This window comes from Lycorma delicatula, chromosome 3 (assembly GCF_047948215.1).
Source record: "Lycorma delicatula isolate Av1 chromosome 3, ASM4794821v1, whole genome shotgun sequence".
In the NCBI taxonomy this organism is placed as follows: Eukaryota; Metazoa; Arthropoda; class Insecta; order Hemiptera; family Fulgoridae; genus Lycorma; species Lycorma delicatula.
Window position 1 is genome coordinate 38,151,614 of NC_134457.1, and position 24,877 is coordinate 38,176,490.

The following is a 24,877-nucleotide window of genomic DNA, read 5'->3' on the forward strand; positions in this document are numbered from 1 at the left end:
TAATATATTATTATGTACCATCAGAATAAAAGCTCTTTTTTATTATATAAACAAACATACTGCCTTATTACAGTATCCTACTCCTAATACAGATAGATAAAATGTAAATAATTTATTTGTAATGAATTGTAATAGTAGTGAATGGATAATAATGCAAGATAATTTCCAGCGTAAATTATTTTTCAAAAAAAAATCATTATAATAGTTAAAATATGTTAGATTTTTTTATTAAATTATTTTTATTAAAAGCTGTTTGGTTATTCTGGTTTCACACTGTTACCTTTTATTACTTCAAATAAATTGAAATTATTTTCAAATAAATAAAGAATTAAAGATCATTTCCTATGGTAAAATATAATCCTTACTGAAGGTTCAGTTTTTTATATTTTCTTTTTATTAACTTTCTACTTGTTACTTTTAAAGTCAATGAACCTAGTGTGGTTAATGCAGCAAAACCGCAAAGCATATAAAAAAATGTTATATTATTACAATGAAAGTAACACTAATAATAAAAAGAAATAGTATTTTATAACTAAAAAAAATTACAATAAATCAAAACTTAATACATTCTTTTTTGCGTTTTAAAAAATATAATCGTTTCTTTTTCTGCATCTATACATTTCCATCCATACCCTCATATCAATAAAAATAACTTATTATCACTTACTGGAAAACATAAAATCTACAGAAAACCAGTTAAATATTAATTTTTCTATCCCGGCTATAGCTCTATCGCTGTTGCTACATCGCAGCTATAGCTATAAAGGGAAAGTAAATAGATCGGTCTAAAACTTCGATGTCGGTTTTTTCAAATTTCGACGTTTCATTACCGCCTAAAGCCAAAAATAACGGAAAAGACAACAGAAATTTCTGAAAACTGTATGTATGTACATCACGTGTATGATTAGCCTACATTTTAATAAATACTCTGGACTGGCTCAATATAAATTCTTCGATAATGGATAAATAAATTTCTGTATTTGGAGCATTGATGGCTTAAAATTTTAAACAAAATTAACAAAAAAGAGGAAACATTAGTTTTTGCCAATTTGTTTTTTTTTCTACAAAACAACAAAAATGGACCTTCAGTATAATGAAAGAATATATCAGGTTATGTACAATTTTGAAGTGTTAAGTCGATCAGATTTAGGATGGATTGGATATTCAACATTATTTTTAAACAGTTTTTGTCTCATACTTCGAAAACCCGTTGACAAAGAAGCTGATCTCTTTAACTATATGTATCTCAGCTTCTATGTAATCTTCGATCCCACCTGAACAAGGGCGCGTAACAGTAAAATATTTTTTTTAATAGTTTTGTTGAGTAATATTCATCAAATCAGACTAACTTACAGAAGTAAGTAATTAGTCCGATAAGTAAACTTTTAGGCCCCAAAAAACAAGGGATTGAATGGAAACCGTTCTTAAAATAATAATTTTTTTGAATTTTAATTTACAAGAATAAAAATCCAATTATCTTGGTAAAGGAGGCGTTTACGAAGTTATCAGCTATTTGGAAGGATAGGGCAATAACGAGGAATACAAAGCTAAGACTGATTCAGGTAAATAGTAGTCTTCCCGATAGTTGAGACCTGGACCATCAAGGTTGAAGACCGGAAGAGAATTGATGCTTTCAAAATGTGGACCTACAGAAGAATGTTCTGCGTTGCATTAACAAAAAGAAGACGAACATCTCGATTATAAAATACACAGATCACATCCTCCGCTTTTTCGGCCATTTAGTCCATAGGCCCGATGCAGGGAAAAATCGAGGACAGCAGATCAAGCGGATAACACCGGCGAAAAGATGGCTGGACTAAATTGAAGAGCCGATGTTAAGGAAGGGGTCACCAGAAAAATAAAAAATAACATTCTACGAGTCAGAGTGTGGAATGTTAGAAGTCTAAAAAAGGTTGGTAGGTTAGAAAATTTTAAGAGAGAAATGGATAGGTTAAATGTAGATATAGTAGAAATTAGTGAGGTTCGGTGAGAAGACGAAAATGACTTTTGGTCAGGTGATTTTAGAATAATTAACTCAGAGTCAAATAAAGGGCAGGCAAGGAGTAGGTTTCATAATGAACAAGAAGATAGTGAAGAGAGTAGAGTATTTCAAAAAGTTTAGCGATAGAATCACTGTAATAAGGATAAGATCCAAACCTAAACTGACAATAAGTTAATATCTATATCCCTACAAGTGTCCATGATGATGATGATAGGTTATATCAAGGTCAAACAAAGATTTAGAAATCAACTCGTCAACTGCAAAGCATACCCTGGAGCAGACATTGATAGCAACCATAATTTAGTGATAATGAAATGTGGATTGGGGTTTAAAAACCTGGAAAAAAGGTGCCAGATGAATCGATAGAATTTAGAGAAGCTTGAGGAAGAGGAGATAAAGAAGATTTTTGAGAAGGACAATGCAAGATTTTAGAGAAGGGCAACCTTATCGTTTTTCTGAGTAAAAACGATAAAAAAGGTAGAAAATATAGAAGAATGAGAGAATTTTAAAAGGAGATTCTTAAATCTGTAGAAGCAAACTTAGGCAGAACAAAGAAAACTAGCAGAAAACCTTAGATATCAGAGGATATACTATAACTGATGGATGAACGTAGAAAGAATAAGAATGCTAGTGATAAAGAAGATAAAAGGAACTGTCGACAATAAGAAGTACTATAAACAGGAAGTGTAAATTAGCAAAAGAAGGGTGGATTAAAGAAAAGTTTTCAGAAGTGGAAAGAGAAATGATCACTGGTAAGGTAGATGGAGCATACAGGAAATTAAAGAAGAGTTTTGTGCTACATAAATTAAAATCTAATAATGTGTTAAATAAAGATTAGCCTTTAAATAAAAAAGCCTCTAAGAAAAGGTCAATATGTGGGTGGAATATAATGAAGAGTTATAAGGAGGAAATGAATTAGAAAGGAAGTCGAAGAGAATGAAAAGGGAGGTACAATTCTACAATTCTGAGATCTGAATTTAATAGAGCATTAAAAGATTTGAATGGCAGAAAGGCTCCTGGGATAGATGGGGTACATACAGAATTACTGGGCAGTGCAGGTGAGGAAGCAATAGATAGATTATACAAACTGGTGTGTAATATTTACGAAAAAGGAGAAGTTCCATTAGACTTCAAAAAGAGTGTTAGTGTCATGATAACAAAGAAAGCAGGAGCAAATAAATGTAAAGAATACAGAACAACTAGCTTAACTACTCATGCACAAAAAATCTTAACTAGAATTTTGAACAGAAAAATTGAGAGAAGAGTGGAAGAAATACTAGGAGAAGACCAATTTGATTTCAGGAAAAGAATAGGAATAAGGGAAGCAATTTTAGTGCTCAGCTTAATATTAGAATGAAGATTGAAGAAAAACAAACCAACATACATTGCATTTATAGACTTAGAAAAGGCATTTGATAACGTAGACTGGAATGAAATTTTCAGCATTTTAAAAAATTTAGGGTTCAAGTATAGAGATGGATGAACAATTGCTAACATTTACAGGAACCAAACTGCAACAGTAATAATCGAAAAACATAAGAAAGAAGACGTAATAAAAAAGCAGTCCCCGATAAGGATGTTCCATATCCCTGTTACTTTTTAATCATTACATAGAACTAGCAGTTAATGATGTTAAAAAACAATTTAGATTCAGAGTAGCAGTGCAAGATGAAAAGATAAAATTGCTACGATTTACTGATGATATAGTAATTCTAGATAACAGTAAAAAAGATTTAAAAGAAAAAATGAATGGCATGGATGAAGTCCTACACAAGAACTATTGCATGAAAATAAACAAGAACAAAACAGAAGTAATGAAATATAGTATAAATAATGTAGATGGACTACTGAATATAAAAATAGGAAGAGAAAAGATTATGGAGGTAGAAGAATTTTGTTATTTGGGAAGTAGAACTACTAAAATGGACAAAGCAGGAACAATATAAAATGTCGAACAGCACAGGTGAAACGAGCTTTCATTCAGAAATATAATTTGCTTATATAAAAAATTAATTTAAACTTCAAGAAAACATTTTTGAATGTATATGTTTGGAGCATAGCTTTATATGGAAGTGAAACTTGGATGATTGGAGTACCTGAAAAGATTTGAAGTTTTCAAAATGTAGTGTTATTGAAAAATGTTAAAAATCAGATAGGTGGATAAAGTGACAAATGAAGAGGTGTTGTGGCAAATCGAAGAAGAAAGAAGCATTTGAAAAAATATAGTTAAAAGAAGAGACAGACTTACAGGCCACAGAGAGGCCATCCAGGAATAATCGCATTGATATTGGAGGTAGCGGGAAAAATTGTGCAGGCAGGCAACGTTTGGGATATGTAAAACAATTGTTAGGGATGTAGGATGTAGGGGGTATACCAAAATGAAACAACTGGCACCAGATAGGGAATCTTGGAGAGCTGCATCAAAACCAGTCAAATGATGAAGAAACAAAATTCCATCATTCCACCAGCTTCTTTCTGTTTTTTTTTTTTCTACTTATTCCCTAGTACACTTCTGTAGAAATGAAAAAAATTTACTTTTGTAAATTTTAAAAAGATGACAATTAGATGGTTTTGAAACTCATCAACTCATATTTAGGTTAACATTTTCACAAACAAAAAAAAAAATTTATTGATTTTAAAACACTGTAACTTGTATAGAGATGATAAAAAACCTTTTTCAGCTTGTAGTTTCTAGTAGAGTCTGTTCTGAAGCTTAAATTCTTTCTTTTTTTTGTCTTCAGTTATTTGACTGGTTGGATGCAGCTCTCCAAGATTCCCTACCTAGTACTAGTCGTTTCATTTTGGTGTACCCCCTACATCCTACATCCCTAACAATTTGTTTTAGATACTCCAAATGTTGCCTCCCTGCACATTTTTTTCCTTCTACCTCACCCTCTAATATTAAAGCGACTATTCCAGGATGTCTTGATAATGATGTGGGTCACTGACTTGGATTTTCGTTTAGTATGAATCTCATCTCAAAAAATGGAAGTTGTAAAAAACTGTTGGTCTCCAACTTCAAGTTATGACTTTGCTAAGGATGCTGTGCAATTAAAAAGAAAATTCAAATACAGCTAGTTGGTGAATTATGCTCCTTGGCTGGTGTATGAAGAAATTAAAGGGTGTGTTGTGTATTTACTGTGTGTTGTTTCCACCAACTAACTTGCATAGTGTTTTGAATTTTTTCATAGTAAGGCCCTTTACACGCTATAAAGACATGTGTGAATTTGTGAATTCTCACACATTATCTCAGTGAGACAGGCAGCCACAGCAGCAAAATGTTTTGTTGAAAATATACCCATGGATGTACAACTGATTTATGTCCACCAACAAGTAACAGAAGCCAATAAGAAGAATGTTGCATCAATAATTTTGACTGTGATGTTTTGTTGTACACAAGACCTACCTTTGAGGGGCAAAGAAAATCATGAAGATGTTTTTGAAGACTTATAAAACTCAAAATTGATGCTGGTGACCTCATTTTAAAAGAACACATAGAAAAGAGTGCAAAAAATGCCACTTACTTGTCACCACAGATTCAAAATGAAATAATCATAATAGGTGGCGACGACATCACTACTGACGTAGTCAGTAGTGACATCACTACTGACTACGTCAGTAATCAGTAGTGATGTCAAGAAAGCATAAGCTTATAGTATCCTAGCAGACTAAAGCAGTGACATATCGGGGAAACAGTAACTTTCCATTGGGGTTAGATTTTTGATGAAGAAAAGATGATAGTCCGTGAGGAATTTCTAGGATTTGTAGAGTTGACTGACGTGTGCAAAATCTGTAGCATCTACAACTATATTTATAGAAGGTTGGCTTTGATCTAGAAAAGTGCATTGAATAAGGATACGATGGGTGTTCCAGTATGGCAGGAAAGGATGGTGGTGTACAGAAAATCATTCAAGAAAAGTATACAAGAGCGTTATACTTTCACTGTGCTAGTCACAAACTGAACTTAGTTGTAAACAAAATAGCAGTGATACGAAATACGGTCTCCACAATAAAAGAAATACTAAAATTCTTTCGAGAATCAACCCTTGTCGAAAATGCATTCTGAATATACCAATGCTCTGTGAAACCCGTTGGTCTCAAAAATAAAAAATATTGCCACATTCAAAAAACATTAATGCAAATTGTTATAGCGCTTGAAAAACTATCAACAGACGGTTACAATGCAACTAGAACAAATTGTGCTGCTATAAAACCAGAATTCATTGTTAGTGTTTGTTTTATAGCAAAATATTCAGTACTCCTGTAACCGGTTGTAAATGCTCATCAGTTAACAAGTTTGGACTTACTTCAATGTGTAAATCACATAAAAAAATCAGACATCATGAGAAAACACTGTGAAAACTGTTGTAAGTGAAAGTATTATAACAGAGGCTGAAACAATCCCCAAGCAACAGATTTCAATATGGCTTGGAACAGATTTCAATATGCCATGAGTCATAAATTAGCAGAAACATCTTGCGAATCCACCAGCACAGACTCCTAGCGAGTTTTGAAGATCACTAATTATTCCATACATAATGTCTCTAGATAATATCTCTAGAACAGCATTTTTCTGAGGAGAATTTGTTCGCATTCTCATTGCTTACGTTGCATCCTCACGTAATGCTTGATATGACGTATGAAGATTTTTACAAAAAATGACAAGTTTTTGTACTTACTACAATTTGAACGATCTTCTCGGTGAAGCTAAACTTTGGAACAACCAATGGAAAGGAAAAAATGTACCAAATGCCAAACTGAAGGAGAAAGAACTAGCTGCACTAGTTAAAAAACCTAATTGTTCTACCCATCCATAAAATGACCGCTACTTATCTCACTTCCACAGCCCTGCACAACGTGCACTATCGGTGCCTTCAGCACCTTATGCAGGATAAAAACTTGGTTACGGTCAACAATAACAGAAAATCAGCGTGTCGATCTTTGTATGATTAGTGTGCATAAAAAGAGTGTTCTGGAAAACTAAAAATAAATTTGAGAAAGAAATTTTGTCAAGATTTAGCCGGAACTCTCATAGGCTAGTGCTGAAATAAGATTTAGATAGGTTCGAATAGCATTGCAACTAAATTACTTTCAATGTATTCAAATGTTCAAATATAACCACTTTTTAACAATAAACGTTATCTTATTTTTGCCTTCCCCTGGAGAAAATGCTGGCTACGCCTATGTACATATTTATATAGCTCATGACACTTCCGGTAACGTAAGGATTCTAATGCGGGATCATACATCTAAATCAGTTCAGTTGTGAGCTGCTAAGGTGGAAGAAACATACATGCATATACCCTAAATACATTACATTCTTTTTTGGCAGTCATGTAATAAGTTCCATTTCTAACATATCAGCTAATTTTTGTTCTGCTTTGGTTCCATCGTGATTTTGTATTACACTAACAAATGCCCCATTTGAATTTTGGAAACCAGAAGATTGGTTGCAAAGATATAACAACATTTCTAAATAACCGTGGTCTGTTGGATCGAGATGTACCTGATGTATGCAAAAGTTAGCCTTCAACCTACTAGCAAATGCCACATTTGAATTTTGAAAATCAGACGATTGTTTGCAGAGATATTATAACTTCTTGGTGTTGATCTTATGTTTTTCCAGGCAGTCTTTAAATACCAAACTAAAAAAAAACCTAAAAAAAAGAAGTAGACATGACTTCTCCAGCAGAAAGAACGGTTTTTGCTTTCTTTGACACTTCCACTTGCTCCCACTCAGTCTTTGGACTGTTATTTGGTCTCTTAAGTGTAACGGAGAATTCACGTTTCATCTGCTATAATAAAATCTTAAAGAATCTCAATAGAATTGCATTTAAACAAGTCTTAACACCTTCTAGAAGTGCTCAGTCAAATGCGTTTTTGATTGACTGTAAACAAACATAGTACTCATCGAGTTTCATACCCAAAACATTGTGTAAAATGTAATGGACATGGTTTAGCAAGATGTTTGCAATGTCAGCAAGCTCGTGTATCTTTAGTCAGCAATCATTTAGCATGGAATTGTTAACTTTTATAACAATTTCATCAATAGCAGTGGTTTTTTTTGGGAATCTGGACATTCATTATCTTGAATGGAAATTTAGTAGCCCACATTTTTTACTGACGAAAACAAAAGGGAAGAAGAATCTTTCATAGTGGAATGTATGCAACAGCTCAGATATCAATTTTATTCATTTTTTTAGAAAACGTCCAGTTTGTTTGATTTACTCTATCACCGAAAACAAGCAACAAATGCAATCACCACAAATGTGTCTAAAACTTTACAGAACACCATACAAATCATAATACTTGACAAATATTGTGTAATTTTTTAATACTTTCGACATATCTTTCTTTGTATACCCAATTACTTTCTTAATGGCCTGAAATTTAATAAAAGAGTAATAAATTTTTGTTAAAATTAATTAATTTGATTTAGGTGCTGGTTATTTACAAGATCAAAGTATACAGGAAGAAAAATTTGGTTTTACAAAGTCAGGAGGAGAAAAAAAACATCACGTAGACAAAGGGAAACATTATAATTCTGAAATAGAAAACAAAAAAAAGAAATGGGGTGAAAATAAAGGTGTTAAATCTAAGTATCATAAAGGAAAAAATCAAGAGAATCATCATCACAATGAAGCACATCATCATCTTGGTGATGTATTTAAAGATGCTCATAAATACAACAATGGCAATTATGAAAAGGTTTGCAAAAAATATTTTTTATACAGTTTAAATTAACAATCAAATGTGTGTCTATAAAAATAATTTTAGATGTATTGTAATTACTTCACATTTCACAAGTCACATTTCTTTGAGTTATTATACAAATTATAATAACCTGTGTTTATACAAACACCTGTGAAGAATACAAATTAAATACAAAATAATTGAAATTTTAATAAAAATTTATTAAAAAAATGTTACTGGAACCATAATGATAGTACTGAATTAATGTTCTTCAGTTTAATAAAGAGGAGAGTTCTCATGACAAAATACTACAAAAGACTTTATATTCCAGTCATAGACAAAAATCATTAAATTACATGTATTGCAGACTTAGCTGTTCCAAACACCCACAATATTCGAAGTACTTACACGGAAAAATATCTGTAAATAAACAAATCTGACAGATGAAGTCTTTTTGATAATGGAGAGAAGGTTGACAATCCCTACCATCATTTTCTCAACTGGATTTATAGTCCATCCCCAGTATATGCAAATCTAAAACCACTTGATATACATTGTAGTTATATTTCACAATTGAGCCAATATACGAGATCTGTAAATAAAGTAATGAAACTAGTTCAGAAAAACTTTTTATTTACAATCCAATTATACATGGACTCTTATCACTTTCAGAATAGTTCCCATGCAATACTTCAAATGGTTTTCACACTATTCATAGCAGTGTTGGAATTCAGAAACCAGAATATCCTTCAGATGGTCGGTTACATTTTTTTAATGTTTTCTACTGTTTCAAAATGGTGTCATTTGAGGTGATTTTTAAAGTCAGAATCAGAAAAAGTCACAGGGACTCAATTCAGGTGAATAAAGTGGTTGTGGAACTACAGGAATGTTTTTCTTTGCCAAAAACTCATTAATTGAGAGTGTAACATGGTGCATTGTCATGATGCAGCATCCAGTTGTCTTTGATGGCTGGTCTCATACAGGCAACTCTTTTCCACAGTATTTCAAGAATTTGTTGGTAAACATATTGATTTACAGTCTGTCCTGCAGGCAAAAACTCCTTACGGACAATGCTATTACTATCGAAGAAACAAATTAGCATGGTTTTGATTTTTGATTTGCTTATTTTTGTTTTTTTGGGACATGGTGAGTTTGAAATGTGCCACTTCTTGCTCTGGCATTTTGTTTCTGGGTCGTACTCAAATATTCAAGATTCATCACCAGTAATAACATTTTTTTAGAAAATCGGGATCAGTTTCAATTTGCTCTAGAAGATCGCAGCACACTTCCACCCTGTTATTTTTCTGTTGAACAGTGAGTTTTTTGGGACCAATTTTGCACAAACTTTTTTCATGTCCAATTCGTTTGTCAAAATTTGATAGACTGTGGTACAGTTAAAAATTCAATTGTTCTGCAATCATTCTGACAGTTAATCGCTGGTTGTACTGTATCAAGTCTCTGATTTGCTTAACATTGTCATCACTTTTTGACGTTAACGGTCTTCCAGAATGTGGATCATCCACAACTGATCCCGGCCATCTGAAAATGGTTTAAACCATCTAAAAACTTGGGCTCGTGACAAAGCATAATCTCCATACTACCTTTTCAATTTTTAAAACGTTTCGGTAGCATTCTCACAGACTTTAACACAAAACTTGAATGCACAATGTTGCTCATAATTAGTATCACTCATTTTTGTAAAGTCCAACAAAAACTCGTTTCACAAAAAGTTTGTTTATGTCTCACATGGCAACAATAGACTAAAATTATTAACTAATATAAATCAGCTATTCATACAACCATATGTTTACTAGTAAATTTACAGTATTGCCACTTTGGCTGCCAAAAAAAAACTAGTCTCATTACTTTATTTACAGACCTCATATTCTATATTATATTTAACGGCAATATGGCAGCATTTCAAATTATTAGAAGAAACTTAGAAAGAATTAAGACTTTTTGTGTCTAGAATGACAAAATTTTACAGGTAACCCAGTACACCATCACCTGATACTTGAATTGTAAAATTTTAAAAAGTAGTTTTTATTTTAGCAACTATCAGCTAATTGCACAATTACTAATGAAAGATGAATTTTATAATATATAAAAAATGCAAAGCCTGAGTGGGATTTTAACCTAGAAGATTGCTGATGAAAGGCAGAGATATTGCCATTCTGCCATAGAAATTGGTGAATAATAATGACAATAATAATTGCATTATTTCCATCTATTTTCACGCTGATGTAACATTAATAAATTTATCTTTTTTTATAACTATTATATAAAAAATAAATTCTAACTGTTTTATTTTCTTTATTATTGTAAAAGACATGTCACCTAGTCTACACTGCCCAGAAGTTACAACAACAGAAGATTCAGATAAATATAAATGAATAAAATTAAATAATTAAGGTAAAGGAGATGTTAAGAAGAAAAGGAATGCAGGCTGTCGAAAACAATGTATGAGAAATTCACTAAAAGTCAGGGAAAAAAATAAAAAATACAAAAACTCAAAAAATAATGAAAAGAAAATTGTATGTATGTATATATATATATATATATATATATCTGTAGTCTGGAAGAAGAGGGCACTATGTCACAAAAAGCAAATTTTACAGAAGAGCCAAATGAAAGTTACAGTGACGTTCTTTTCTCTCTTTTGTTTTTCACTGAATTAATTTCTACTTCTTTATCATAATTTTTATACTACTTTAAGTAACCCATATTTTGGATGTAATTTTTTACTCATTTTTTAAGGTACTGGACATAGTGCTTTTTTCTTATAAAGGAAATTTTACTATAAAATCTGCATTTACAATAAGCGCTATGTCCTATGTCAACATAAACATAGGTACATTAAAATAAATTTTCACTGTGGAAAGGTCAATTTTATTTCTTTAATGTATAAAATTATTAAGATGTACAATATAATAACAAAAAAGATAATATTATTTTGTACAAACAATAAAAAATTTTACTAACATTTACAAAATAAGTCTCAAAAATTGAACGATTAGAGCAGAGGGATTGCTGCCTTGTTATTTATTAAAAAACAAATCAGTACTTCAAATTTTAAATATGATGTGTAAAAATATTAATACCGTAATGCAGTAATAGTTTTCCAGTGTTTACAAAAACATTGGAAGATCAAAAAAATATTATTTTCTAAAAGGCAAAAATATATTTAACACTAAAAGTAATATCAGCACACAATCACATTGTAAAACATTACTAACTTTTAACAAACAATCTCTCAAAAAAAATACAATACACCATATGTCTTATAAGACTTGAAAATAAAAAATATGTAATAAAATCCAGAAAAAACATGTTGAAACTCAGAAAAAAGCATTTATTCTGCATTAAAAGACAAATATCAAGTACTTTTACAAAGTACATAAAAATAAGATTAAATTATGAAAAAAATTAACTTAACATAAATTCAGTCGTCATCACCATCTTCACCTTCACCTTCGAGTGGAAAATCTGCTGCAATTTTAGAGTGGGATAAATTCTTAAAATATTCATGACATTCACTAGATAGGAACTGCAAAAGCGACATAAGATCATTAAATTTTTGTGTAGAAATTTCTTTTCTTGTGTCAGATATTGCATTGAGTGATTTGGGGAATGCAATGACTCCGTCTGCAGATTTTCTTTGCACATTTAGTTCTCTAAAATTGGGATCTTCAAAATGTTCTTTTATAAAAAGTGTACCAATTTTTTCCTGTATAACTCGTAGGTGAGTACACTATGACAGTAATAGAGAGTGGTCATTTACATCTTTCTTTCTGTAAACGAATGGAGTAGTTTCGTTGTTTGCATTGTCTGTAATGCTTTGCCGGGTTTCTCAGATTTTTGTCCTTTTTTGTACATACAATTTTTTGAGGTTTTTAAAGTCATTTAGTTCCATGTTATACACTGTATATTTACTGGAACTCTGTCATATTTGTCTATTTTTTTTTTGTCATTTATTTGTCATATTTGAACTCTGTCATAATTGTCACCAGTCTCAAGGAGTTGATGTAGTAAATAGCTTGCTTTGTTTCCTTTTCCTTTCAATAACACCATGGACAGCATCAGCTTCCATGTGTGTGTGTGTGTTCCTTAAATAGAAATTTTTGATTGATTACTCTCACCTGTTGGTATTTGTGCAAAATCCAGAAAAAACTAACAACACTAATATTTTTATTTTGTCCGTAGCAGTTATCACTCCACAAAATTATTTCATTAATAGTGCTATTAGGAATTACTTCATCAGCCCACTTCATTATACAGGAGACTATTTCACATCCTCCATGTCCTGCTTTAATTTCATCCCACATAACACAACTTGCTGAACCATCAGAAGAATCATGAATTGTATAGTTGAAGGTCCACAACTTTCGTTTATAAAAACTTAGAGTACTGGTGCATAAGGGTGTCAGGAGATACTTTTGAAGATCACCAGTAAGAACCTTAAAGTATTTGTTACTTTTTGAAGCTGCTGTGTCAATTTTTTTCAGAGAATATCGATTTTCTCCTTCTGTGAGATGATTTTCGTTATAGCTTTTTATTTTGTCTCTGTCTTCTTGAGAAGTAACACTTTTTAACTGAGCTGTAAAATAATCGGAAGTGTCAGTTCCGGGAGGTTTAAATGATAATTTCTTATTGAAAACATCTGCATACAGCCAATCCTCAGCATTTTTTTCTATATTATTTTCTTTGCAGTATTCCAAATACAATCTGTGCATTTGGGCAATAGAAAGACCTGGTTCTAGAAATTTTTTTCTTGTTCGTTCTCTACAATAATGGCTTTCGTATGACGGAAAACTTGGAATATGTTTGCACACCAAGTCAATAGCTTCTTGCAGAGTCTTATTTCCTGGACTGTTCTTCCCTCGAAAGTCGGGTTCCACAATAACCCCTTCTTTTCTTTTATTATGTACATTTATTACAACTCTATTCGAAATACAAAGTGTATTCAAAAAAATTACTTTACAAACTTTAATTTTTTCATAATTTATCACAAAATTGTAAATGAAAGTATTAGTTTTTGGTTTACTGCCATCTCTCTCTCATGATCTTGCTATAAGTTTTCTTTCCATACACGAAGCTAAAAACTGTCGTTTAACATTGACATCTTTGCTCTCATCCCAGTATTGATTAAATATAGCCATCCTTATATTTTCAGTTATTTTCTTATAGCACTTAAACTTACAAGCACATGGTGGTTTCAGAGTTCTTGCTGAGATTTTCTTACCTTTCTTCTTAAAATACGCTTTACCAGCTGCATGCAGATTCTTTCGCTTATTATCCAACCATTCCTGTGTGTTTCTTTAGTGTTTTCTTCCTATCTGTTGAATTTTTGTCTTGTTTAAAACATTCCTTCTAGTGATGCTGATTATGACTTCATCATCACTATCTGAATCTTCCTCCTGTAGCTCATACATTTTGTCTTGGTCTGTGTCATCTGCTTCGCTGCTGCTTAAGTACAAGTCATTATTTAGTAGGGCTGCCTCAGAAATTTGCTGAAAAGATGCTGAAATGTCATTGTCTGTAGAACAGCAGGCTTGATTGTAGCTGACATTATTACCTAAGTCAGGCAGAAATGAATTATGTTTGTCTGGAATAGAGGTCTCCAGTACACAGCAATCAATATTTTCTGCCCCTTCAACTGTAATTGAAAAAAACCTCAAGCTGTAACTGCATTATATACTACTAAATAAAATAATGTTACTGCACAAAAATAAACAGTTAAGGGTGAGAATAAAATATTTTGGAAAAAGTTCAGAATTTTAATTAACAATATTTTGTTTACATTTCACTGGAGAAATACAAATAAATACGGTACAGAAATTAAATCAACACATAGCAATAATTGCAACAGAAAACATATAAATTGTATACGGCTTTAAATGAAATAAAAAAACACATGCATACCTCACACATGGAGATAAAACACACAGACCCTAATTTGTGTTCAATCAAGTAAAAACAATCTTTAATTTTTCTAACATGCTGCAACCCTATTTCATATAAGCAAGATTTTAAAACCTTAGGTAAAAAAACAATTTTGATAATTATAAATAAAAGTAAATCATTAACAGAAATATAAAAAAAAATAATAATTTACATTGTAATAATTTCATATTCATGACTGTGGAACTTGCAGAAAAACAAAATTTCAAACCATAATAAAAATAATAAACTTACTGGTTAGAAAATTAAAAAAAAAATTTTAACTGTAAATTAATATTATAAAAATCAATTATTTGTCATAGGTCCATTTAAAGAACCCATCGGGTTGGTCTAGTGGTTAACGCGTCTTCCCAAATCAGCTGATTTGGAAAGTCGAGAGTTACAGCGTTAACTCCTTAAGTAAACTCCATTAAGTCCTAGTAAAGCCAGTTATTTTGTAAGTACTTAATGTAATATTACAAAAGGTTGTTGGAAATTAGGTGGGTAGATAAAATGTTCAATAGGTCTTAAGACAAATACAAGAGGAAAGAAATTTGTAGCTGAATCTTGTAAAGAGACCAGCTAGGTTAGCAGACCATATTTTAAGACTTCCAGGTTCAATCAAGAAAAAAAAGAAAGAAAATCCAAGTGATTATTGGTTAATTCCAGTAACATAATGTAATATATAATTTTAATAATTTATAATTAACTACAAACAATTGTATGTTTATGATTTTCTTGTGATAATTGTTATTATCACAAGTGAACAGCTTTGTAAACATAGTTGCAGACTATTTTGGGTTTGCAAACTAAAGTCGTAGTAACTATATAAAATGTGTATGTTAATTTACCACACACAATCTCATTTATGCATTGCCTCAGGGTTATTTGCTCACATTATGGTTGTTTGCTCATTGAATGTTTACAAACAATCAGTGCTAATTAACTGCTGAGAATTTTAAATTATTATTTACTGATGGGTCAGCAACTGACAATAGTTATAGAAGATTCACCAGACATATTCCACCTATTTTCATATTAATGCTTCAAACAAAATAATGTAAAACAAAAACAAACACTTTCCTTAATACAAGGAATTACAACAAATTTTCATAAATCTATTCCTTAACAAAAAAGTGAACCCTTTAGCATAATCAGCATTAATTAGCTCATGGAAAACCTGCATTCTATATGGATAACATTTCAGCATTCTCCTCACTGCAGTGTGAGCTGAATGTAATGAGATTCTCCTTTTTCATCTTAATCTCCACAAAGACTAATGAGGAGATCTTGTAACTGCCTCTTAAATGTCCTGTATGACCTGCATCAGTAAAACTGATTTGTGTCAGTCACGTTTCTGGCCTAACACTAAACCTGTATTATTAAATGTTGTAACTAACTGCTGAGTTACACTTTTCACTGGTGCTACTTTTTCAAATTTCTCCCTGAATGTTTGCTGACAAACAACATGAGATTTCATCTGTAAATAGTTTCCATCCAATCATACCAACATTTTCTCCATTATTTTACCAATCTCACACCAATATTTTTTTTTTAAATATGCATTTAGTATAAACTACTGAGTGTTGGGGGCTCTTTTAAGTATAAGAGAACTCTCTGTATAAGAGAATGTACATAATTCTTGTGTAAGAAAAGAAAACAAATAAATGTTATAAAAATTTTGTTAGGCCTTCATTTTACATCACAGTTAACAGTACATTATTCAAACAAGAGAGAATTTTTTTATACTCAGTAGAAATTTATTTAATTGAAACTAATTTGTTGTATAATATTAATGATTTTGTTTATAAATATCATTGATTTGAAATTAAACTTTTTTTAACATACCAAACCAAATTGTATGACAAAACATTTTTAAAAACAATTCAAATGTTTTTTATTGTTATTTTGACCATCCACAGTGATTGGTACAGCTGTTTTCCTGATTGGTACAAGCTAATATTGTACCTGGCAGTTATTTAATTAGGCAGATACATAGTTAATGTATGATTAAGAAGTGTGTATAATTTGAATTATGTTTGTTTATGTAGTTTATCATTGCATGTTTTGTGTATTTCTATATTTCATAATGTTCATACATGTTTATTTGTGATCATTTTTATAAACGTGAGGAATTTCCAGGTCATTCTCAATGTATTAAAAGTATAACTGAAGAAAATAAATATTCTTAGTAAAAACTTTTTGGATCAAACATTCACCCCTGTCCACTAAATAATGTTTTTATCACAAATTATACTGTAGTTACAGGTAATTGGTAAAAAAGTTTAAGTAAAAAGATATGGGACTCATTTACTCAACAGCTACTACATATAATATCTTTAATAACAACCATTACTCAAAAAGCAATTAAAGTATCAAAAATTACCATAAAAATAAGTCAGGTCTCATAGGAGAGGTTTAAAGGTTATTTATTTGAATAGTTATTTACTTCAATAAGTTGGCTTAGTTTGGTTCAATGTTATAAAAGGCTGAAAGAAATATAGTTTACTAAAAAATAAAAAGACATGGGTACTGCAATGCTCTCTTATTCAATGGAATCAAAAAAAATAAGCAAAAGGTGGTTTTATATATATATATATATATGTACTAAATTTTAACTTTTTTAGTTGAGTTTTGAGATCTGAGGAAATTCTGATCAGAAATAATGTTGAATATTCCCCACTCCTAAATGCAATTAATTTAAAACTAAAGAATTTTAAATAACATAATAAGTATTTTCATTGTACTAAAATTTCAATTTTCTATTACGACTGTACAGAAAGTAAAAAAAAATCAAAATGTCAAAAATTACCACTCCCTTTTTTAAATTATCCAAAATTTAATGCCACCAATGCCCCATTTAAAGAAATTTTTTGAATCATCTTCAAAGAATCTATGTTGAGCCAGGCTGGAGATACTAATCAAAATATAGGCTAACAGTCACAAACCCATCGGGTTGGTCTAGTGGTGAACGCGTCTTCCCAAATCAGCTGATTTGGAAGCCGAGAGTTCCAGCGTTCAAGTCCTAGTAAAGCCAATTATTTTTACACGGATTTGAATACTAGATCGTGGATACCGGTGTTCTTTGGTGGTTGGGTTTCAATTAACCACACATCTCAGGAATAGTCGAACTGAGTATGTACAAGACTACACTTCATTTACACTCATACATATCATCCTCATTCATCCTCTGAAGTATTATCTAAACGGTAGTTACCGGAGGCTAAACAGGAAAAAGAAAGAAAGAAAGGCTAACAATCACAAATGTATATACATCTAACAGAAATTTCTATAATGTTTTGTGTTTCTTAAACACAAAGTTAATATCATTAATTTTGTGTTTAGGGTTTTAGAGAGAAATATCACTTAGATGAAATAAAGAAACACCAGCAGTTTTGGAAAAACTTAGACACCCATAAAAAATGGAAATCATTTGGAAATAGTCAATCAGAACATGATAAAGAAAGTAAAGGAAAACATAAAACAGAAAAATTCAAGGTATTAAATAATGTTTTATTTTTTAATATAGTATACTTAATATTATTTTAGTGCCTTATTACTGAATGCTTATTGATCTCTTCTTAATTCATCAAATTTTAATCACAAGAAAAGTGTTTATAATCAATTCAATCAATTTCCTAAAAAAATGTTTTTGAAGCCTAAGATTACATTACTCTTAGTAAAAATATAATCCATTAAACAATAAGTGTTTACTTGATGAATTTGAAAAAGTAGAACAATCAATTCAAAAACTAAATATATTACCTCCCTTCCCAGACAAAATTAATTTTATACTATCGAGTTTAGAAGTTGAATTTAAAATAGTTCCTTTACAGAAGTGTATAAATCTTGTTATAAATATTTTACATTATAAATCTTGTTTGAAAAAAAATTCCTGAATAATTAAATACCTCAAACAATTTTTTTAAATTTTAATAGTGACACTGCATCAGAGTTTTCTGAATTATAATTTTTTTGATATTATGCACAAATTTTGGCAGTGTCAAAAATTTTAACATTTCTGAATAAAATTTACATTGATTAAGTCATCTGTAATAGAATGAAATTATATTAATTATAGTGTGAAATATTTTTTTGTATCATTATGTTTATATTTTGTATTATGTTTAAAAGCAAAACAATACTCCTGGATTGTTTTGGTCACTTGAAAGGCGAGTCTTCAATTTCAGTAGGGAAGTCAACCATGTTCACAGTCTTGGTGAAAATAGTTTGTAAACTAAAGTTTATGGATGAATAATTCATATTAACCTTAAAAGAGTTATATAGATTTTGAAATATTTCTGTAGTAAAATTGTGTGATTCTTTATAAGTATTTTGAAGATTTTATGAATTATATTTTATAACTGTAAAATAATATTTTACAAGTATGGTTGAAAGGAAAAACATTTTTTCAGGAATCTGATGTGATAACTGCCAATTTCTCTTTTTATAATTCTTAAATGTTAATTTATCACTTCAACAGACTTTTAATGCAATGTTGTTTTTCTAAATTATGAAAACAATAATTATTTTTATATAAACTTCTATTCGTTGCAATGTTTCCAGATTCAATTAACAATACAAGATCATTACTTACACCCAACTCATTTCATGTTCATATAATTTATTTTATAATTTTCATAAAATACATAACCATACCATAAAATAAGTAGTTGGATGGACATATCACTTTCCGACTATTTACGAGGTGCGACAATAAAGTAATGAGACTGATGTGAAAAAAAATGTTGCTTACCGTTTTAGTCATGTTTAGTGTTGTCTCCTTCAAAGTAGTTCCCCTCTGATTGCACACACTTATTCCAGCGCTTCTGCCATTGATGGTAATATTTCTGGAACTCATCTTCTGTAATATCCTCCAAGACCCTTGTCACAGCTTTTTGGACATCTTGTGTTGTTTGAAAATGGTGTCCCTTGACCGCCATTTTGACTCTTGGAAATAGAAAAAAGTCGCACGGAGCGATATCTGGTGGCTGTGGTAGTACGGAAATGTGTTTTGAGGTTAAACCCACTCTTAATGAACAATTCGCTTGGAATCAAAGAATCACACAAGCATGCATTTCACTTTTGACTTTGACATGCGAGCTTTTTTTGGTCTGGGTTGTCCCTTTGAGCACCATTGCGAACTTTGACGTTTTGTCTCTGGGTCGTATTGAAAAAACCAACCTTCATCACCAGTGATAACACGGCTCAGCAAATCTGGATTGATTTCCGTTTGCTCTAACAGATCGGCTGCCACATTTTTCCGTGTTACTCGCTGTTGTGTGAGATTTTTGGGGACCAGTTTTGCACAAATCTTTCTCATACCAATATCTTCAGTTAATATTAGACGAACCGTTTCTCGATTAATGTTGAGTTCTTCTGCAATCATTTTCACGGATAATCTTCGATCAGATCGTACGATTTCACGCACCCTGGTTAAGTTGACATCTGTCCGTGAGGTTGATGGTCGTCCACTGCAGTCTTCATCTTCAACATTCGTTCTGCCTTCACTAAAAATTTTATGCCACCGAAAAATTTGACCTCTTGACATAACCTCCTCTCCAAAAGCCTTCTGAAGCTTACCATAAGTTGTCGTCGCGTTTTCACCCAATTTAACGCAAAAAGAAATGGCATACCGTTGCACAATATTTTGCGGTTTCATTTCTGTGACGAGAGACAAACACGTGTTCACTTATTACAGCACAACTCACGACTGAGGTTCACTTATTACAGCACAACTCACGACTGAGCAGTTGCATCAATGTGCCGCTTGGCCTAGAAGTAGCTTATAGACCAAGGTCAAAGATGGTCTGCCTACGCAAGCTGCAGGGTTGCCACATCTTGCAAAGAAAAATCAGTCTCATTACTTTATTGTCGCACCTCGTATACTGGCATTACTAACTACTCTGTTTACTGGTGTGCTATGCTAGAGGATATCACAAAAAGTATTCAATACTTTCTTAGTTCTGATTTTTTATTCGTTGCTTCTCTCAAGTATGTATGTACTTAAACCTGACTACACCCAAAGTCAACTAATTGAGGTCACCTAACAAGAGAAATACAACTTCATTCCGGTCCGCGCATGAGCCGGGGACAAACCCCGTTTCCCCTACCCGGTCGAATCATGGCGTCTCGCGTGGCGTTACCAAGTCACGATCAGGGCCGCCACCGGCGGAGGGAAGCCACGCTCCCGATCGCACGGGCTATCATACCCCGGCAGTGCAGCCACTCCCACTAGCGGGAGCCCCAAATCGAATCACAAACAGTATCAATATAACCATCATCAGTCCCACAATTCGGGCACTGACTCGAATCCACCAAACGAAACCTAGCCAAACTCGCCCGAAAGGCATCATGCCCGTAGGAGAAACTGTGTGATATAACGATTGGGGAGACCCATCCAATCGCACCTAAATCAGATAGTATAGGATATATACCATGTGTAGTGACCTGTGGGAATTCGTCCCACCTGACCTGCCAAGACGCAAGGTCCCGATCTTCAATCTCCTGCTTTCGTTCTGACGTAAATAGGTTATTTACCTTGGAAATGTAGCGTTCCTTACGCTCATTAGCCAAGATATCTATTGGTTTGAATCCGGCTATAACACAGACTGCCTCCCGCGAGACTGTACTATAACCGCCTTCAACAGCCAACAAGAGGAGTCGCTGGGCTCGCAGCAAAATGTCCGCACAATACCTAAAAGCCATGCGGTGAGCCCAGACAGGCGCAGCATACAGCATAATAGCTTCACTGACACCTTTGTGAAGGAATCGCATGGTACGGTAATTCAACCCCCCAATCGAAATAAATGACTACGGATTCCATAAAAAGCAACAGCAGCCTTTTTTGCTACATACTGTAGATGTTCCTTGAACCGAAAATTCTCATCAAGGATAACACCCACGTATTTGAGTCATAACGTACTGAATGAGGAGACCAGCCATCCGAACCCGGATTCGTCGGGTAGCAGCCCATCGCCCCTTAAGCAACATCATTGTGGTTTTCTCTGGGCTGAAATCATCTTATGTTGGAGACTCCACAGTCGGAGTGTCTCACAAGCACGTGCAACTCGGAACTCTACCTCGTTACAAGAATCCCCTTAATCACTAGCAGCACATCATCAGCATAAGCGACGACACGACAACCATATGGCAACCTTAAATGCAACATCGAATTGAATTCTATGATCCAAAGAAGGAGACTCAGAACACTGCCCTGAGGGCATCCTTTAGTTAAGGTCTTAGGAACCTTCGAGCTGCCGTCACTCAGGGAAACGGTCCGATGGTTGAAATAACTTCAGAGTACTTCTAGTTCATTTCGTGTACACTTAGGCTTCTGGATCTGAAACAGGGCAGAGAGCCACCATAAGTTGTTAAATACCCTGGATATGTCCAGAAAAATCCCTAATACATATTTACATGGACTAGAGGAAGCTATATCTATCACCTTTAATATAGCATCCTCAGTGCTCTTGCCCGGTCAGAAACCATACTGCTTGTCCATTAGCAAATGATCAGTGGCCAATCTAACATTAATGCGCAGATATAGAACCTTCTCAAAAACCTTTCCAATCACGAGCAAGAGCATTAGTGGATGGTAAAAAGAACTAGCAGTAGGATCTTTGTCGTTGAAAGTATTAAATACTTTCATAGTTCTGATTTTTTATTCGTTGCTTCTCTTAAGTATGTATGTACTTAAACCTGACTGAATACTACTTTTTTTTTGTTGCCAGCTCTATCTATAGACCACAAAAATCATTTTTATTTGTTTTGTTCTCTTTAATTTTTTTCAAGCATTTTCTCATACGTTTAGAAAATACCTTTTTCATTTCTTCTGACCATTTACTCTCTTGAAATGTTCTTTGGAGTTTTTCTTCCTGGAAACTTTTAAATTCTTTCATTTTCTTTCTGAAATTGTTTGTCAAATATTAAGTCTTGTTCAACTGCTATTTCTTCTAGATCTTTTCTAGTTTATACTTCTGAATCTTATCTTAGTCAGTTTTCTTATTTCCAAAAAGTTATGTAATTTTCATTTTCATATATTACTCATAAAGGTAATAGTTTTTATATGAGCAATATTTATTATTTTTATTAAGTCATTTTAAAATATAAATATATATAAAAAAACAAATATGTAAATAATATAAGCAACATGAAACACTTACCTCTGGCTATGAGATGTATTTTTGTACAATTAAAATCATTGCAAGAAAAAAGTACTAGAGTACTAATTAAATTAAAAATAGTTCAAACATAGTAAGTAATTCATAGATAATTCACAGATAAGTTAATATATTATGAATTTTAATAGCATCTTGTTTTTTAACTATTTCTTAATATACATTTTTTATTTCCACAGGTAGTCAGAAAGAAATCAATAAAAATAATAAAAAGTAAACAGATAAATTATTATTTCTTTGCATATTCTTTGATGATACATTATTTAAATGTGACACTGAAATTAGTTTTCAGTAACTTGTTTAATCAACATTTTAAAATTATTCAGAATACAGAGTATAATAGTGTACATATTATAAAATATTAAACAGTTTACAAAGTAGAATTATACCATAATCCTATTTGTAAATGAATTTTTGCTAATTTTACAATGATCAATGACTATACTAAAATAATAAGTGAATTCTCTTGATAAGACAAAATCACAATGAGAATAATAAATTTTTATAACTCATTAATGATTTTTAAAATGTTCAGCAATACTCTACATGACTTTTCTGATATCACCTATAATAGGATCAAGTAAAATATCATTACAGTATGTTATTTACCTGATTTATATCACTTAGCTAAAAAAAAGAACATGGACTAAACAAATTATAAAGAAACAATAGAACTATATGAAAACAGAATACACCCTTTCATTTTTGAAAGTGAAATCAGTTCATAGATGCATGAATTTTGAATTGTAACAATAATTTGTAGATATGCAGTTTGTACCTAGAAGGGAAGTAACAAAATAAATCAGTTCAGACAGTAATAACTGCACAGTAATTTGGGATCAAGAATCACTCAATTATTTATAATTTGTACATATATTTATATATTATTACTTTCCTGTCTATATAGCAGCTATAGCTATATAGAAGGAAAAGTATGGTAATCATTTAAAATTGGGCATATCCAATTTTCACCAAATCTTGACAAAGTGACTCCTAAGGATCCCAAAAAACCGAAAAATGGCATCAAAATTTCCATGGCATTATGTGCATACATATATATGTGTGTGTGTATGTATGTTGGTATGTAAATGGCCTTATATCTCCAGAACTGTTTGACCAATTTTCACCAAACTTGGCTATAATATTTCTATAGTAGGGGCATTGATGCTACTAAATTTTCAATTCAAAGGTCAGTGGTGGGGGATACAGGGGGAAAATGAAATCATTTCCAGATTTTGCATAATTAAAGTTATATTATTTTTTGATAATTTTGTGAGTACTAATAAACAACTTTTGTAAAAATAACTTTTTGCTAAATTTCACCCACATCCCTAAAAATGGTTTTCGGTGTTGGCCTATAAATCACCTTATATCTTCAGAACTACTCGACCGATTTTGACCAAACTTGGTTAGATTACTTCTATATATATGGGACACTGATGCTACTAAATTTTCAATTCAAAAGGTTGGGGTTACAGGGGGAATAATTAAATCTTCAACAGATTTTGCATAATTAAGGTTATGAAAGAAAATTCTGCAACAGAACAAATTTTCATTCTAAAGGATACATTAACTAAGCACTAGAAATATAACAAAAGCGCATATAAACTGTTCATTGATTTTACAAAGGTGTATAACAGCATTAGTAGTAGAAAAGTTTGGATAAATAGCTAAAGTTGGGACAGCTGATAAACTCATTAAGCTGACAAAAATGAGTTATAATGTAAAAATACGCTAGAGTTAAGATCTGTAATGAAAGCTGATGAAGAATATAATTAAGACAGTTGGAGGCTATGTTTGAAATCAAACCTGAAGTGAGACTAGGAGGTGGTATGTTGCCTCTTTTTAATTTACCTGTTGAAAGGTACCTGAAGAGGTAAGCAAGTTGGAGTGCAGATCAGTAGAAAAATGAACATATTACCTTTTGCAGATTGCATAACTGTAATTATTGAAGACACAAATGATCTGGAAAAACTAGTAAGAGTATATTTTTTTTTACAGGCTAGATCAGTGAGTCTGGTAGTGAACTTTGACAAAAAATATTTCCAAGTCAGAAGAAATT

The 24,877-nt window shown here is 31.9% G+C and overlaps 1 protein-coding gene across 1 annotated transcript in view; it reads left to right on the top strand.

Moving 5' to 3' along the window:
* LOC142320872 (uncharacterized) overlaps positions 1-24,877 on the top strand; it is a 49,110-nt gene that overhangs the window by 21,546 nt on the left and 2,687 nt on the right. The window contains exons 3-4 of the mRNA XM_075358850.1: positions 8,442-8,710; positions 17,981-18,133. Coding sequence (XP_075214965.1) covers positions 8,442-8,710; positions 17,981-18,133 — 422 coding nt within the window. The remainder of the gene's footprint in view (positions 1-8,441; positions 8,711-17,980; positions 18,134-24,877) is intronic.